Genomic DNA, 16891 nt, shown 5'->3' on the forward strand with positions numbered 1-16891 from the left:
CTGCTCCTGTTCTCCTCATTTTGCAAACTAAGAAGGGCTTCCTTGTTAAAGAAGGGAGGAATTTGATTGTTAACTTTCAAATTTCACTCTTATCTCTCCTCACTTTGCAAACTTACAGACTGTCACTTTAAGTAAAGGGTGAATAATGGCGGGTTCCCCTTTTTTCCACAGAATCGGCATAGCTTTTTCAAGACTGATTTCTTGGAACACTAATTTCCAACAAAAGGGCAGCTCTCGATCAATAAACCAAATGAACCAACACGGCCATAATTTACAGTGCGCCTCCTTCCACACTGCTCAATCCGTGACTGAAGAAGCTGTTCTTAGATCGTGACTCCATCTCCAAAGCAGTCGCAAAGGTCTAAATAATTAACACATCATAAGCACTGCAGCTTTTTTTGTTTTGTTTTGTTTTTTCCCCAAACCTAAAAAAAATCGCCCATTATTTCCACCGTGATTGATACCCACAGCCCAGCCTCCCTTACACCATTGGACTTGATCACAGGAGGGAAAACAATTTCATCCACGCAAGCTCCACCTCGCTCTCCAGCCGAGCGTAGAGCGCGGAGTAGGGGGGCTCCCGCCGTTAGTTAGATCCCCCCACTTCTCCTTTCCGCAGCCTGCAAGTCAATGCACACGCCGAAACGCATCTCTTTCCATCTGTGGCGAGAGAAGGGGAGGTGTTGGGAATAGGGTATAGTCACGGCAAAAACCAAGCAAATCTGCAAGTGTTGTCAGCCAGTGGAGCGCAGTGAGCAACAAGGGGTAAGCTACTCTGGATTCTTTCTTTTTTTTCTTCCCTCCCCTCTTTTTAAAGTGACTGCCGCTGGGAAGGAAAGTGTCGCCTTCATGTGCAGTTATCGCGCTCATTTATCCGGTGATGGAGGGCGCTCCGCTTGATGCTTTTTGTTAATGGGACTTTCAGCTGTTTCGCTCATAAAGGGATCATTATGTAAAGCGGCTTCGCATCCGCCAAAAAAAAAGCGCTTTCTTTGTCTCCACCGCAAAGAGATTTTTATTTTTGTTTCCTGGGTATTGCTCCGAAATTTGGACTAAATGTAAGCAGCGTTCCAATCACTGCTATTATGGTCATTACCTCCGCTGCCGAGTCCGTCACCATGGGGCAAGAGAAACCACCTGATGCCCGGAAGAGACGCGGTCCGTGCCCGCTCAAACCGTCAATGAAGGAGATCACGACGAGTTTCATCACGCGGACCAAAATCCACGGCTTGAAGTTCATGTTCTCGCCGGACAAGTCCAAGCCGCACCGCTTCATCTGGGTCATGGCGTTTTTAGCCTGCCTGGGGCTGCTCTTCACCTGGTCCTGGAACCGCATCCTCTACCTGATGTCGTACCCGGCGGTCACGAGGATACACATGGTCTGGGCTCACAACATGTCCTTCCCCGCCGTGACTTTCTGCAACAAGAACCTCTTCAGAGTGTCGTCTTTGACCAGGGAGGACCTGTACCACAGCGGGTATTGGATGGACCTGCTGTACCCCAACCACACCGTCATGGAGAGGAGCCTGGCCATCCTCAAGGACAGCCATAAAAAGGGACTGGTGAGGCTGCTGGATTTTCAGAACTACTCGCCTGCCCCGGGCTACCACGTCAACACCACCGAGATGATGGGGCGCCTCGGCCACCAGCTGGAGGACATGCTGCTGGAGTGCAAGTTCAGGGGGGAAACGTGCACCCACAAGAACTTCACGCCTGTAGGTATCACACAAAACCTAGCATACATGTGAGTTTGAAGCTGTTCAAAAGTGATGGGGACACTTTTCTGGAGGTCCTCCCCCTGGGGAAAAAAAAAAAGAAAAATCCGTAATTCAGATTTTCTGCTTTCTAGATAATACATTAATTTTCAGCTGGTTATTTTGTTGTCAAAGATATGCCATTTGTGTTTTTAGAGTGAATGTTGAATGTGAATTTTTTGGGGGCCTCTGATCAAATGCCCAGTGAGCTCATTCCACAGTTACGGCCCTGCCAATAAAAAAATGTTGACTCATGTTTGTATTAGCCTGTTATAACATACATTTAAAGCCACACCGCGCAAGATTTCACCCAATAAATAGAATCAACTGTACACATTTTGTTTGATCATAGATGTTTTTTGTTGTTGAAAAATACCTAAAAAATGACCAAACGTGTGTGTTCTGTGAGCGGCTCAGACCTGACTTTAACTTAACTGGGAGCGGGGACGTCTCCAGCTCGTCTCCAGCTCGTCTCCATGGAGATGTTGACTAAAGGAACCTAACTTGACATTTAAATAGTATAAGTTCTCATAAGAATCCATGTATGGTTGGTCATTAGGAGCAGTTTTGTATTGATAGCTACAGTATAATCCAAAATGTTTCACAGTGTGCCTTTAATTGTAAGCAATTCATTATTTGTTTGTTTTTAAATCACACAGGATTATTTACTTATTTTCTTCATGTCCAAAGAACTGAAATTGAATTAAATGAAGAAAATTACAACTAAAACTTGCAAAAAAATGTCTGCCAATTGTCAAACTGTCAAAATGTCACAATTTTGCAATATACTGTATTGTGGGTTCTTGTGATTACAGATTACAGATAGATATTCCCTGACCAGATATTGTGATAAGGATAATTTGGTGATACGTATTGCACAGCCTCATACACATATCACTTTGCTATGCTTTAATCGGTATTTTTGTCAATTATGTTGGTGTTTTATCATTAACAAGTTGTACTGTAAATGGCAAAACAATTAAGTAATTCAAGTAACTTAATTTATACGGAAAAGTGTCTTGCCCATGGACACAAAAATAATATGCACTATACTTTGGTTGTGTCTAAGACGGATACGCTGAACTTCTATAAGTCAAGAAATATGATTCCGAAGGCTGATAGTGTCCGGGTTGGACAGCATTGGCTTGTAGCTTCATGCTTGGCTCGGTCCTCGGGTGTGAGAGATTATCCCGTACTGTATACAGGCAGTGTTGGTGCACAGGCTTCAGCACTGCTTTACTCTGGCATTAACAAGATGGATGTGTGTATTAAGAGCAGACTTTTTCTTCAGCGGCATGAGCCTTACATTGTAATTGAAAGCCAAAGTGGAGCGCTGATGAATATCGTCATGGCATTCAGCTAATGTTTAACAAGGCACAAATGGATGTAGGCATTTTCATCTTATTGCTATATTATACGTAATCATATTTGTGCATTTCTTAACTTGTGGACATTAATCACGCCATTTTTGTTTGAAGATTTATCTGTTTTGTAGTATTGTCAAGTATTTGATATTGGTCTGTTGTTACCATATCGCTGATTAGCCTGTGTCGTGTGGTGAGGGTTACTTGTGAATTTCCATTTCTCTAAAGGTATTTTCATTCGGACGTTCAGGATTTGATGTGAGCGGAATTTTCCCCACGAATTTGCACAGAGACTTTGGGGCATGGTTGACATTAGCGGCCCTGCCCAAAAACCCTGCAGACATGTACGGAGCGGCTGAAATTAGGTATTTCACAGAGCTTTCAAACACACAAAGTGAGATTCTACCATTCAAAATAGAGGTTGTACATTTGAGTTACGATGTAAATAGTAAATTGTACACGGTCAACACACTACCCATTGATCAGTATAATATATAAAGCCACGGAAAGCCCCCAGCCCACTTTATTAATTGGAATTTAAAAGTTTTCAGCAGCTGAGACTTCTCCAGCCGCTTTGACGTGATGTTGCTGTACGTTGAATCATATTTTATTATGTGTGCTACTGTGCTGTAAAGAAAAGTGTGAAACTGTAGCAAAAGTTGTCACGAATTGGGGAGAAAGATGTCAGCTCAGGTGTGGATATAAGCGTTGTTTACAAGGTCTATTAATAATTCATGACACCCCGCGAGCGCTCATCCTCTCCGGCTGTTTTAAGTTGTTGCTGTCAAACCTGCAAACTAGACTGTCCCGTTCTCTCTGTTCTCATAAACCTAAAGTGTCTTTGAAAATCTACCTACTGGTTACCAAAATAAATCAGCTTTTTTTTTTTCAGGATCTGTCAAACTTAGAGAAGATTTGGTGTCCTCTCACTTCGCTCGGCAATTCTTTTCTGCTTTAGTAAGAGCAAATGAAAGCATTAATAATTCAAAAACCATAAATTAGCTGAAATCTGAGTTTTCTAATTAAACATCTGGAGGGCAGGCAGAATTTAGGGCCTCGCTTGAAAATTCTCCCTCACTCGCCGTATTTATGGGGAACCAGACTTGAGTTATTAAACCCATTCATTTTATTTTCTCCTTCAAGAACTGTGGAATGCCTCTCCAAAGAAGTAAATGATGTCTCTGGAGGTGGCATAGTCTGAGAAGTCACAGAGCGGAAAGTGCACAGCCTCAAAAACCTCAATGGGAACATTTTGTCATGAGGCGGTGCATTTAGATTCATTCAAAAGCGGGATCACACAAGTGGATTGGAGATATCGACGAGTGGCTGCAATGAAATGCAACCTTGTGCTTTAATTTATTGCTTCAAGGATGTGATGAGAAAGTATCCAAATGCTTTGACAGCGTACCTTGGGAAACAGCGAAAACTCGTGTGGAACGCGTTTCTAACTTTTATTTCTCCAAAGGGAATTCTGTTCCGTACAATGGCCGGGGACCTATCGCCGTCTCAGTTAGAGGAACCTGCAGGACTAGCGTGTTTTGGGTTGACGCGAATACCCGCAGGAAACATGGGGAACTGAACCTGTGTTGGCCATTCAGGTATATTTATCTATAAGTTCTAACAAGCTCCACATTATTACATTCTCAGTTCAATATCAGATTACCCTTATGTTATTTCAAGTAGCGCTTTACATGGTCCCTGCTTCCTCATCAAAGGCCGTAATGGACCAAATAAGTCACAAAAGGTAAATCAAGGCCATAAAAAAAGTGCCTCAAAAGACATTCCCGATTTTCCGCCGCATTGCATTTAGAACTAAAAACGTCATCGTTCACATGCCACTGTCAGGATATCTGTCAATTGCACAATTCTAATATTGCAGCAATAGAACAATAAAGGAAAGATTGGAATCTGGCTGGCGCTATAAACAACCTTACTGGGGAGAGCTGGAGCTGTACTCTTCCAGCCAAGGCAACAGAAAACACTGTCTTGGGCTGCAAATCACGTTTTTTGTTTTTATTTTTAATAAGGCACCCAATGCATTGGTTACAATGCTGATAATGCAGTGCCGCTCCTTCTCTTCAAAGACACATTGGCATCATAAATCTGTCTTCTATTCATTAAGACAAACTGTAAAGCACAATGGCTACATTTAAGGTTGTGATCTGCCGTTATTGCTGTCTCATTAGGGCTAGGAATCATTGGGTAATGCCTCATTGCAGCACAGTAATGAGCGATCAATTGCACATTATAGCCTAATATAATATAACAAAGCAGCAAAGTCCATTTTCATAAGAGGGGGTATGTTTTTTTTTCTTTGCATGTATTTGGTCACCATGTCAAACACACAGTTATCACTTTCTAACATTTGTTGGTTAGAAAACGCTATATATTGATCTAAAACAGCTGAAAATCCGTAGCAGTTTCACTTCCTGATTCTCCTCGCGGTCTCCTATAGATTACTCAAAGATGCGCAAGTGGGTTGAAACACAACTCCAAGTATATTTTTAATGAGAGAACAACATTGGTATGTGGAAGAAGAAGAAAAAAAAAACACACTCAAAAATCAATTTTGCATAATGCCCACACTCTAGCGATTTCTTTGGCCCCTATAGGTTATTTTTGTCCAATGGTTTGGTGTGAAAGAATTGAAGAACAGGGAGAGACCTTCAGCAAATGATCAGGACCACAAACTTACAACAGGACAGAACAATGGTCCGCTAAATGTGCAGCACCCTTTACCATCGAAAATATGTGTTCATAATAATCAGTATCAGTATTGTATTGCATCATATTTTGGCACAGTCCTGATATTCATGACAAAGTTACCTGGTCATAAAAATGCATCGATCAAAATTATTTATTTGGATTGTGATTCCGTCTTGTCGTGTCCTGGGCCTGATTTTAACAAGCTGGAGAAGCGAGCCAAGCCGAGTGTTATCTGACTGCTGGAGCCCCGTGTTGCTCTGTCGAAAGCTGGACATGGAAGGCTGACTCTGGATCTCGGGGGAATTACCCGTGCCGCTTCAGTTTTCGCTGGATGCCTTCGACCCTGACCCCACGATACACAGGGAATACTCAGAATTTACTGTGAGATCAAATCCTCTTCCTTTTCTTTGGCGACGGGTTGTGCGGACGGGCAGTTTTTGACGAGGGAATTGTTTGACTGCCAATGTGAAAAATGTGCATTGAAGAAGATGCCGTAAGAAGCTTGTTTGGGTTTTGGTCTATGCAGAATCAAAGGCGAAATGTTGGCAGTGTGACGAGTGAAGTTCGAGCTGTGTCAAGGCTGGCATAAATGCAGACTTGCTCAAAGCTGCTCCCACTTATGCTGTTGCTTTCATCAAGTTAGTATCAAGATTTGCGATACAAAACGTAGAACATTGTTAAGAATACTGAGGTTTTTAAGTCTTTTTTTTTTTACATTTTCATCTTGTCTTTAAAATTATTCACAGGATAGATACAGATGGCATCTCGTAGGGAACGCTCACAAATAGCCACAGATGAGGGGGGAAATCGGATGAAAAAACAAAACAACAAACTCTTTCACCCATTAGGCTATTCCACCACTAGCCTACATTAAAGGGACTACACGGAGTAGACAAAATGTTAAAATAATGTATTTTCCTCCCCCTACATGTTCCAGCAATGTCCTATGGTGTAGAATGAGCCCAGACCAAAAAATCCTGCAATATTTCTCGAAAAGTTACTTTGGGTCCGAATTGCTTGTCTTAATATAGAAGGTGCAGGTACACATATGACCTGAGGTGGCGGTAGTGAGCATAAAATTGCCCGTTTGTATCTAGTCCCTTTGAAGCAGTACTAAGTGACGTGTTTACCTTAATAAATCCTTTTCATAGACCCTGTGGGGGTAATACAAGTGTTTATGGGATGATTGGAGGGTCTTTCGTCTCCCCCTGGTGTCTCTGGCCAGAAAACCATGTTTGCAACTTGACTGCCACCGGACCGGAGCCACCAATACACACTAATAGAATCACGAAGAAGAAGCAAACATGCTAACGGGCAAAGCTAACTGCGGGCTAGCGTCACTGTAAACAGTATTTACAGCCAAGTTTGAGTGAAAAAAAGTATTTCCATTGTACAATTGGATGTACAATATCCCTCTCTCCCTTCGCCTTTTCTGTCAGCGTAGTATTTACTCTCCAAGACAATAAATAAGTTAAAAAAACGCAAGTTGCGACGGCACCTGCAGTTGCGCTTATGGCCTCTAGGGGCAAGAGTTACTTAGTACTGCTTTAACAAATGCATTTTCTACCAAATGAAGAAGCAAGCAAAGTGGTTCAACAGCCCATAAATAAATAAATAACGGAGAATGCTAACCGTAATGCTAACTCTTGACTCATTCTTCAAGCTAACAGCTGGCTTCAAATCCTGTTTTTTTTTTACTTCTAGTGGACAATCTGCTTTGTAAAAGGATTCATAATGATCCGGTTGCTTACAGTCCGCCATTAAACAACTTAATAGAGTGCAAAGATAATTATTCCCAGAACTTCATTCCCCCTTGCTAGGTCACGCCTACTATGATGCGTTGCCGTCTGTATCAATATTTTCAACTAAACTTAGCACAACCTAATCGTTTCAAGCTTGCTAATATTATGTATATGAAGTTGACGACCCCATCGAAATTGCATCGTCCTCAAGCTGTTTGCGCAGTAGGCTGTTTTGCTCTCCGCCACCGCAAATGTCAACAACTCTAATGAGCTTTCAGTGTTGCACATGGGACGGGGCCACCCTTGCGTGTAGCTACCAGCTCAGCAAAAGTGTTCAAAATGTCAGTAGTCAACCTGTGATTTGATTTATTAAATGCACCAATCTGCCGCATTGGTGATTAAGCCACATTTTAATATGTTCGGCACTGCTGCTGAGTTCCCATGACTTCACGTCCGGTTTTCCCCCAAACAAGTTTTCAAGCCACGAGCCCAAGTTACTGTTTGTTTACTCATCCGGAGTGGCTGCTCGTCGGATGTTTCTTATTTAATTTGGCCAAAACAAGGAGCTACGAATCACCCCAGGGAAATTCAAAGTGAAATTACGTGATAAGACCGATAGGTGCTTTGGAAATTCTCATTAATTTGTCCGAGCAGGTGCCAGGTGCCTTACTTGGAATCCTGTAAAGTGGTTAACTGCCCAATGTGATTACAAGCATTATCTAACCTGTTGACATATGACCGGGTCCTTGTTCATTATTCTACATATTCATTATTATTATTTATTTATTTAATATATATCACACAATAGATCAGTCTGATTCCCGGTAATTATTTTTCATGCTATGGTTAATGTGGGGATTTTTTAGCTTGTTATCTCCCTTAGCATCTTAGTTTAATGTCAGAGTAAAAAATAGACCAACGATGCTTTTGTTATCACAGTTTTTTTTATTTTGTGAGTATTGCTTCAGAGTTATCGAGGAAATTACCACAGCACTTAGTTTTTTTCCCCACGCTTATTCATTCACAAATGTTTGGTATCCCGGTGCAGCACGTAGGTTTTTTTTTCAGAGAAGGTATTCTTTGATACCCATATATATTGATACCTAGTCTGATTTATCAAGCCGTGAACTGCAAAAAACAAAGCATAATTAGAAAAAAAGCATTATTAGCTTATTCAAAAAGTACAAAAACAAGAAACATATATACATATACATAATAGAAAGCTTGCAATGCCTTTTTTTCATTCACACAATCTACGGCAAATGTTTCAAATTGATATTTATTTTTCCATATTCACCTGCAGTGTCTTACATGAAGTAGAACAAATGATCCAAATAGACATATAATGGTTTTATTTTTGCAAACTACTAAGGTTGCTTGGAAGACTAGAAGATTGATGCACTGACACCAGAAGGAAGTGACTTGGATATATGTGTTAAGTGCCGAATGGGCTGATTTGTTGATTCATATAAGACTCTGAAGTACTGATTGCACAAGCGCTAACTGTTGTTGGTGTCCGTCATCTTGTCGCAACAGCATTGTGTGGATTGCAGTTCACACAAAAGTTGTCATTTATTCCATGTTGTAGTGGTTTCTAAGGCTGTCTAAAAACGTACTTACTAATAGTCATGTGTCAAATATCTCATCATGTACGTTGAATGTTGCTGCTCCTTCAATACAACACAAATTGATTAAACTGAAAGTTTTCTGTAGGCGACACAGATGCCCACACAGAGCCGCCTAAAATATCATGATCCTTTTGTTTTGTCTTCGTCTTTTCGTCTTTTAAAATGTTCACAACTGTTTCCTGTTTTCCAGATTTACACAAGATATGGAAAATGCTACACGTTCAACTCAGGGCAAGACGGAAACCCTCTGCTGACCACGTTAAAGGGCGGGACGGGGAACGGACTGGAGATTATGTTGGACATCCAGCAGGATGAGTACCTGCCCGTGTGGGGAGAGACAGGTCAGTGGTTCCTAATATGTTTGGTCTCTACTTCTCCTAATGTGTTTGTTTAGTGTCTTTTCCCACATTAACTCACAGACCCATGTGCTGTATTTGACTGGACAGTCCATGGTGGATACTCTTACAGCTCTTCTCAGTCTCCTGCCCATATTTGTTCCAGTACATCTATCTTTGAATCACATGATAAAAGACCTTAAAGATAAAAATAGCATCTTCAGTATCTCTTTGATCGTTTACTTTACTGCATGGTCTGTTCCTCACTTACTGATTTACTGCAAGGGTGCACACACTCTGTGTTTTAGGGCTTGGAGAAGGTTCACTAAAAATTTGATTTATCTATGTATTATCACTTCCATTTGCAGTATCTTTAAAAGACCTCATAAAATATATATATATATATTTTGAGGATTCAAAAAAAAAAAAAAATTAATGTTTGGAGTACTCACAGAGATGACTTGACTATTCTTTTATACAGTAGATGTTCTGTGGTTGTAACAAGCCTTCTAAGGACAGACCTGATGATACTTCCAGATGCACGAGGGTGTGGGAAGTACAGAGAAACAAAAATGCACCTAATGTTTTACCAAAAGTGGCATAGGCCATTATTTTAACAAGGCGATGTTATATTGATTCATATGTGAGTATTTTTTCACACTTTACAGCACATCTCGATGGTTACTGATTATTGTCACTGTGTGGGAAAATGACAAGTTCCACTGTGTGGAAATGTTGAACTGAGCAGCTTCTTTTAGCAATAACAATATGAACATAATTCCTCATTACACACATTTATCAACTTAGCCACGGGGTGGATCTGTTGGCTTTCTTTTAGAGCCATTGGCTGTTGGCTTTAAAGCGAGTTGCTAGAACAATAATTGCAAGATAGTCTTTTTTTTTTTGTTAATCCAAAACCCTTTCCAAGCCAATCAGCAGTGCTTTGAAATAGCAGGTTTAGTTTTTCTTTTAAGCAGACAGCAGCGGGACTAAACCATGTTTCTTAGTGCTAAACTGGTACTTCTTTGGATGAATTTATTTGACAAATCCCTTCAACACTTTAATGTGTGTTTGACTTTGATCTGGTCACACTGCCGCCCCAACAAATACAATTTTTCACCACCTACAGTATATAGCCTATCCCTAGATTAGATGGCAACAGAAAGAAACGCTGTATATTTTTAGTTACATCCAGTTGTTTTCTATCACAGTGGCTTCAATCAGCCTCCATGAGTGTCAACCTGACAGCCAGTGAACTCCCCACAGGCTGCGCTGACACGCTCTGACTATATCCACAGATGAGACCTCCTACGAAGCAGGCATCAAGGTTCAGATCCACAGCCAGGACGAGCCGCCCTTCATTGACCAACTGGGGTTCGGAGTGGCCCCTGGTTTTCAAACTTTTGTCTCTTGTCAACAGCAACTGGTACCTCCCTCCAGCCGATCCCTCCCCTCCTCCCCTCCTCCCGCTTCATTGCTGTGTCGCCCCCCCCTCCAGTTCACACCATTCCCATGTCTGTCGCCAAAGCCTGGAGCAAAATCGGATGTTAGATGCGCCCCTTGATAAATACAGAGAAAAGAGGTGTGACAAAAACAGCAGAGTGAGAAGTGAGGCGCCTGAGAGGCCAAGGAATATTGATAGACTTGGACCAAAGTAATGACTGGGAGCATACTGTGTTCAGAGAAGCCAAGAGGAGGATTTCTCAGCATGCAAATAGTCATCTGGCAACCCGCCGTGTTTGTTTTACTTCATAGATGGCCTCCGTGACTTCTAAACAGCTATCGGCTTTTGCGTGTCCATCTGAAAAGTGCAGAAAAAATCATCAAAGCAGTTGGCCAAAACAAATGTTGCAACTTTGAATTTGGCGAATATGCACATTTAACCATATTCAGATGAGTCTTGGAATATGGGTTTGCAAAAGCAAGGCAACTTCACAGTCGTTTTCAGGGTAGAAAAAATGTAAAATTACAGCTATTTGAATAGATTTTGCCCAGGGGAAAATAAGTCGACCAACGCTGCCAGAAGACACTTACATTTTGTCAGTCTCTGCAATTTCTTATCGCAATCCCCTAAAAATAATAATTATTCAATGCTGCATTATATTTGTCCTCGGAGGTCAGAACTCAAAGCTGGGAAAGCCGCTTTTTAAGAGCTGCGATGTTCCGGTTAGTCGGAAAGTTTAATGACAGTGAAACAAATATAATAAACTTAAGCTACAAAGCTAGTAAATAGCTGGTTATGACATGTGTTAAACTAACAATAACTAAGGGGGCGGGGCTAGAGAATTTAATAACCTGAACAGTGTGGTTTGTAATCGACTAAATACTGCTACAAATCATTGACATGGTAAACGGTCACATCCATGTAGCCCCTTTTATCTGCTTTACACACCAGTGTACACAGACACTGGAGGCAAGGCGGGTGAAGTGTCTTGCCCAAGGACCCAACGACAGTGTGCATCTGCCGGATTAGAACCACCGACCCTCCGGTCATAAGACAGACGGGCAGCCGAGTACAACTAAAGGATTAAGAACAAAAATATTGTAGCTGGGTGTAATTATTTACTGCTTACACTGTGTGGTTTCCCCCCTTACTCGAGGCTTGTGAGGATCGTCCAATTTGATCCTATCGAGGACATCCCAGTCTAGGAAATCGGATATCGGGGGCGTTCCAGTTAAAATTTCCCACTTGGAAGTCTGAAATCATAGTACAAATGGGACACAGTATTAGCTTCAATCAAAAATACCAAATCAACCCCTCACTTCCGAAATACGTGCTAGGTCAATGTTGAGGCGAGTTATCAGCTGCTACTATATATATACTGTATATTTACATATAGCAGCCGCCCTAATATATTTGAACAAAGTTTACAAAAACAAACTTTTCACTGAAAATGAGTGAATAGATTTATCCTTTGTTTTGACAAGTGTTCAGTTTCTAGTTAATTGGAAACGTGGACTTGTGCCAAACACAAGTAATTATAGTTTTTTAAGACAAAAAACTGACCTTTCCACCACATATGATATTTTTAAGCTTTCCCACTCAGCTTAAAATGATAATCCGTACATTTTTACTAGTGCGACTGCCTCACCTGTCATATTATTATTAGTTCCTCTTTAGCGGCTCCCAAGGAATTCTCCATGACAATATGAGAGGCACCTGCAGCTATTTGGAGGAAAACCCACCGTGATTAAGAGATAGAGTCAAAAAGTTTGAGCGTATAATATTGAAGGAAAGTCTGGCGCCCGCGGCTGACAGTATATTCCTCTTATTCCCACACTTCTCTCAGCGCCTCCACTAGAAGATGAAAAATAATATCTCCGATTGAGTCTGAATTGATCGGCAGCCATATTGTGAGAGGCCAATAAATAGTGCTGGCATACTCACTCTTTTTCCAGATAGACAAGGTAGGCCCTATGTTCTCCCTTCCCCTCTATGTTAACCCTAAGCAGGACTTGGGGGGTATTATGCAAAATTGAATGCATTGTGCAACATTGTAGCTTTTTACCATGTTACAATGTTGTAGTCTCTTCAAAAACTAACCTGGAGTTGTGTTTCAACGTACTCTTGCATCTTCCAGTAATGTTTGAATCCTCTCCAGTGGTTTTTCTACCAACAAAGCTCTTCCTGTTCCTAAACAGCTCCTCCTGAGGTCCTATACGTATCCAGAGGTGGTCTCCTCACCTCTCAATCTCTTGCTAAGCTTAATGATGCCAAAATAAAATGTAAAAGACATAAAAAGACTTTTTTTATATACCCCATATCCAATATAAGGAATGTGAAGGAAATCAGCGGATTATAGCTGACAACATCTAACTTTTTAATCATATATGCTACTAGTATTTGATTCTTTTGATCCCATATAACTTAAAGGGATATTTCAGGATTTTTAAACATAGGGTCTCATTTCCTAGTTATCCAGAGTGTTGTTGATTTCTGGAGATATTTGTTTTTGTAATTCATGCAGTCCTCATTTTTGAAGAGTTTAGCGGTACTAGGCTAGTGCTAGGCTGAATTAAAAACAGTCTGAGCCGAGCACAGTGCACCTGAGGCAAATCACTTATAACACCAGACTACCCATATAAATGTTTGTGTTGACTGAATCATATTTGAAATATAACCATTTTGGATTTTTTAAGAACTTATATTTGAGTGGCATCAGCTTCCTGGTTGTAAGCTACGCTGCGGCGGAGTGATCTGCTCGGTTACCGGATGTAGTTTGTTTACCTGCGGCCGGCGTTACTACATGTGGAAAAAAAAGAGCTTTCTACAAATCAGATATGGCAACGTTTGGAGGACGACCCGATGATTTTGAAGAGGTTATTAATGATAATCCGTACATTTTTACTAGTTACCATAGATATGCACTAGCCTAGCACTAGCCTACCACCACTAAACTCTTCAAATATAAGGACTGCGTGAATTAATAATAATATCTCCAGAAATCAACAACACTCTGGATAATTAGGAAATGAGGCCCTATGTCGAAAATCCTGAAATATCCCTTTAAGTTAGCATTGTTCCATTTTTGGAGAGGCAAGATATCTAAAATTCACCAAAACATTCCTCCCATTCTGATGATTTTGAAAGTTTTTCCTTGCAGTTTTTCCTTCAGTGCACCTTGAAGCCGCACACCTCATTGTAACTGATGGTGACGGCTAAATCCTTCATTCTCATCCTATGGGACTTCATGCACCGCCTTGTATTTCATTTAGGTGAGCATTTTGCATCTAATCTTCACACAACACCTTCAAAAAAGAAAATGGCGTCAGTGGAAAAAAGAAAGTCTCCGTGGTTTTCAGCACTGATTACCTTTGATAGCTCACGGTTCGGCGCCGTGTTGCCTGGAGGCTCATTAGAAATTTCCACGCCGTAATCAGCCTTTGTGAAGTCGCGAAGCAACGGACACTCACCGTGAATCAAAGTCATTACCCCAGCAATTAATATTGCCTAATTTTAACGATTTTGCTCCTCAACTTAATGGCTTTGGTTGCTTCATCGGGACGAGATAAATTATCCCAGTTTTTTTTTTCCTTTTGGTTTCGCTTGCGATGACTCATTTCCATCCATTTGAGCAAAATAACATGGGAAGATGGAGCTTGCAAACCCTTGGACACCACAGAGATGGCAAATTTTACTGTTGTTGAAATGTGCGGGTTCTTTCTGGAATCCAAAGCTGCTCTAAAACGAGTTCAGCCACTTTTTTTTTTTACTTTCAATTTGCCGAATTAATCACTGTCATAAAATTTTGTCCCAGTAGACGGCACACTTCATCATCCATAATCCAGACGTGCGCGGCCATGACAGCGAAAAGACATGTTTACAACGTGAAAGCGGCGATGAATTAATTAGGCTGTCATTAAAATCTGGCCCGCATTCATTTCACTCAGTCTCGGGCGAGTTCTCGTTTCCAGCGCTTCAAATAGACAAGCCGGGTGAAGCACTTAGGATGTCAACGCGCCTCATTTGTTAAGATGGTGGAGTTTAAATTATGGATTGGCCAAGTTGACTTGTGTGTGCGTGTGTGTGTGTGCCCAGGGACACCAATTTAACCCAGAATTGGATATTAGCACGGAACGAACAGTGATTCTTGTGAAGTGGCTGAATGGAAAGATGTTTGGGGCAGCGGAGGGAACAGAACAGTTTGCAGATGGCTTGAATGAGCCTGAGATTTGCTTTGACATGTCTCGATCTGATCATGTAAACGTAAGTTATGCAAAAAAAGTTGTAAAGTGGATTTTATATTAAATCAGGCCTCATGCTCTTTTTCCGACAAATCTCATTCACTTGGTCTCGATGTGCAAATGAGTATTGTAAAGAGCAAAGCTGGCAAACCTGAAATGTCACTGCAACAGTTAGATTTTAGTCCTGCTTTTATGTTGCAGAGTGTAGAGAATCTTTTCTTTTACAGCTTGTCATAAGTAGCACAACTCTGTTCTCATTTACAAATGGTTCTAGTATTTGGCTCACACTTTTGCTGCATAATGTTTTAAATGCCATTGGGAGCGGTCTCACCTGTCTGTGAGGATGAGTTCATTTTGTGAATGTCTCGGAGCTGTCTAACACCGCGGGCTGTTCCCTCGCCTTGCTGTAGATGAGACGTCCTATGAGGCGGGGATAAAGGTCCAGCTGCACTCTCAGTCAGAGCCGCCCTTCCTCCACCAGCTGGGCTTTGGGGTGGCCCCCGGCTTCCAAACGTTCGTTTCCACTCAAGAGCAGAGGGTAGTGTATGAGTGTGGGCCTGCTGCATGCCAGTGCTGTGTGGTCAGAACTAATGCATTTCCATCCACTGTCCCAGTGTCATTGTCCTCTGGAGGCCTCCCTGTGGAGAATGGACCCCGGGGCCCCAGGGCTACATCTGCTGTGTCGTCCGTCTCCTTTACTCAACAGTCTTTTGTTTTGGCCAAACATGTGTTTGTCTGATCATTAGCGCTGCCATATAAATGTGCTTTATTAACCTCTTCATAAGGGGTGTCCGGATACTGACACTGCTGTACTGCTCACTGCAGCACCCAATTACACTTGGTTCAATATGGCACTGACATCGGTGTCATAAAGCAGAATTCAATCAGTCAAAGAGGTGTTTGGGAAAATTATGAATAAAGTTACAAATCTTGGCCACAGTCTGGAAACCAGAAGTAAGCACAGAAAACCAAACCAGCAGATTAGTGTCATATTTTGTGACGGCTGCCACACAATATGCTGCAAGTGAACTAGTCAAATCTGCTCCAAAATCTGGCACTTATTTGTGGCCGAGTGTTGTAAATTTACCGGTGTCACAAAGCAGTATAAACTTTTATTCCCATATTGAAAGAAGGAAAGAAAATGTGGAGCAAAGCCTCTCCTAACTGTGGCTAACTGACCTGAACATAGACCTATAGCAACCAACATCAAAATGCTAATGTGTGGAAATGTCGTATCAGGACATTCCTAAGGTTGCCTTTGTCTTGCTTTTATTGCCCACTGCGCTGCTTCTCAATATCATCTGCATAGAACAGACAATGAAAAATGTCAGCCTTCTTACCTGGAGGATCCAGACAGCAGCACTTGGAGATCACATCCACCAGGAGGAGTTCAATAAGGACTTAATTGTGTTTGCCACTTTTAGTCCACTTTGCTGTGAAGTGCGCTCTATTGCTGTCACTTCCTATTGACTAAACGAGTTTCAGATTGTCAGTCGTAGGCTGCTTAGCGCTCACGGGGTGATGGGAAATCGTAGCCAGCGCAGCTTTGTGAAAGTTTGTCCTCAGAAACAAGTCTTGGTATTGATTGTAGCCTTAAACACTTCTGTTCAAAGGTGTTTAGCTTTTGTCATGGAAATGGCTGTCTAGAAGTCATGCTTTTACACGCCGCACTGTGGT

The 16891-nt window shown here is 41.6% G+C and overlaps 1 protein-coding gene across 5 annotated transcripts in view; it reads left to right on the top strand.

The window, feature by feature from the left end:
• asic1c (acid-sensing (proton-gated) ion channel 1c) overlaps positions 1-16891 on the top strand; it is a 140473-nt gene that overhangs the window by 110296 nt on the left and 13286 nt on the right. For 2 of the 5 annotated variants that reach the window (XM_079569172.1, XM_079569173.1), the window contains exons 2-3: positions 9385-9535; positions 10828-10955. In XM_079569172.1, coding sequence (XP_079425298.1) covers positions 9385-9535; positions 10828-10955 — 279 coding nt within the window. Of the gene's footprint in view, positions 1-574; positions 1716-9384; positions 9536-10827; positions 10956-15624; positions 15753-16891 lie in introns of those variants that run through there. The other 3 variants (XM_079569170.1, XM_079569169.1, XM_079569171.1) reach the window with 3 other exon arrangements.

Source organism: Gobius niger, assembly GCF_951799975.1.
Source record: "Gobius niger genome assembly, chromosome: 13".
NCBI lineage: Eukaryota > Metazoa > Chordata > Actinopteri > Gobiiformes > Gobiidae > Gobius > Gobius niger.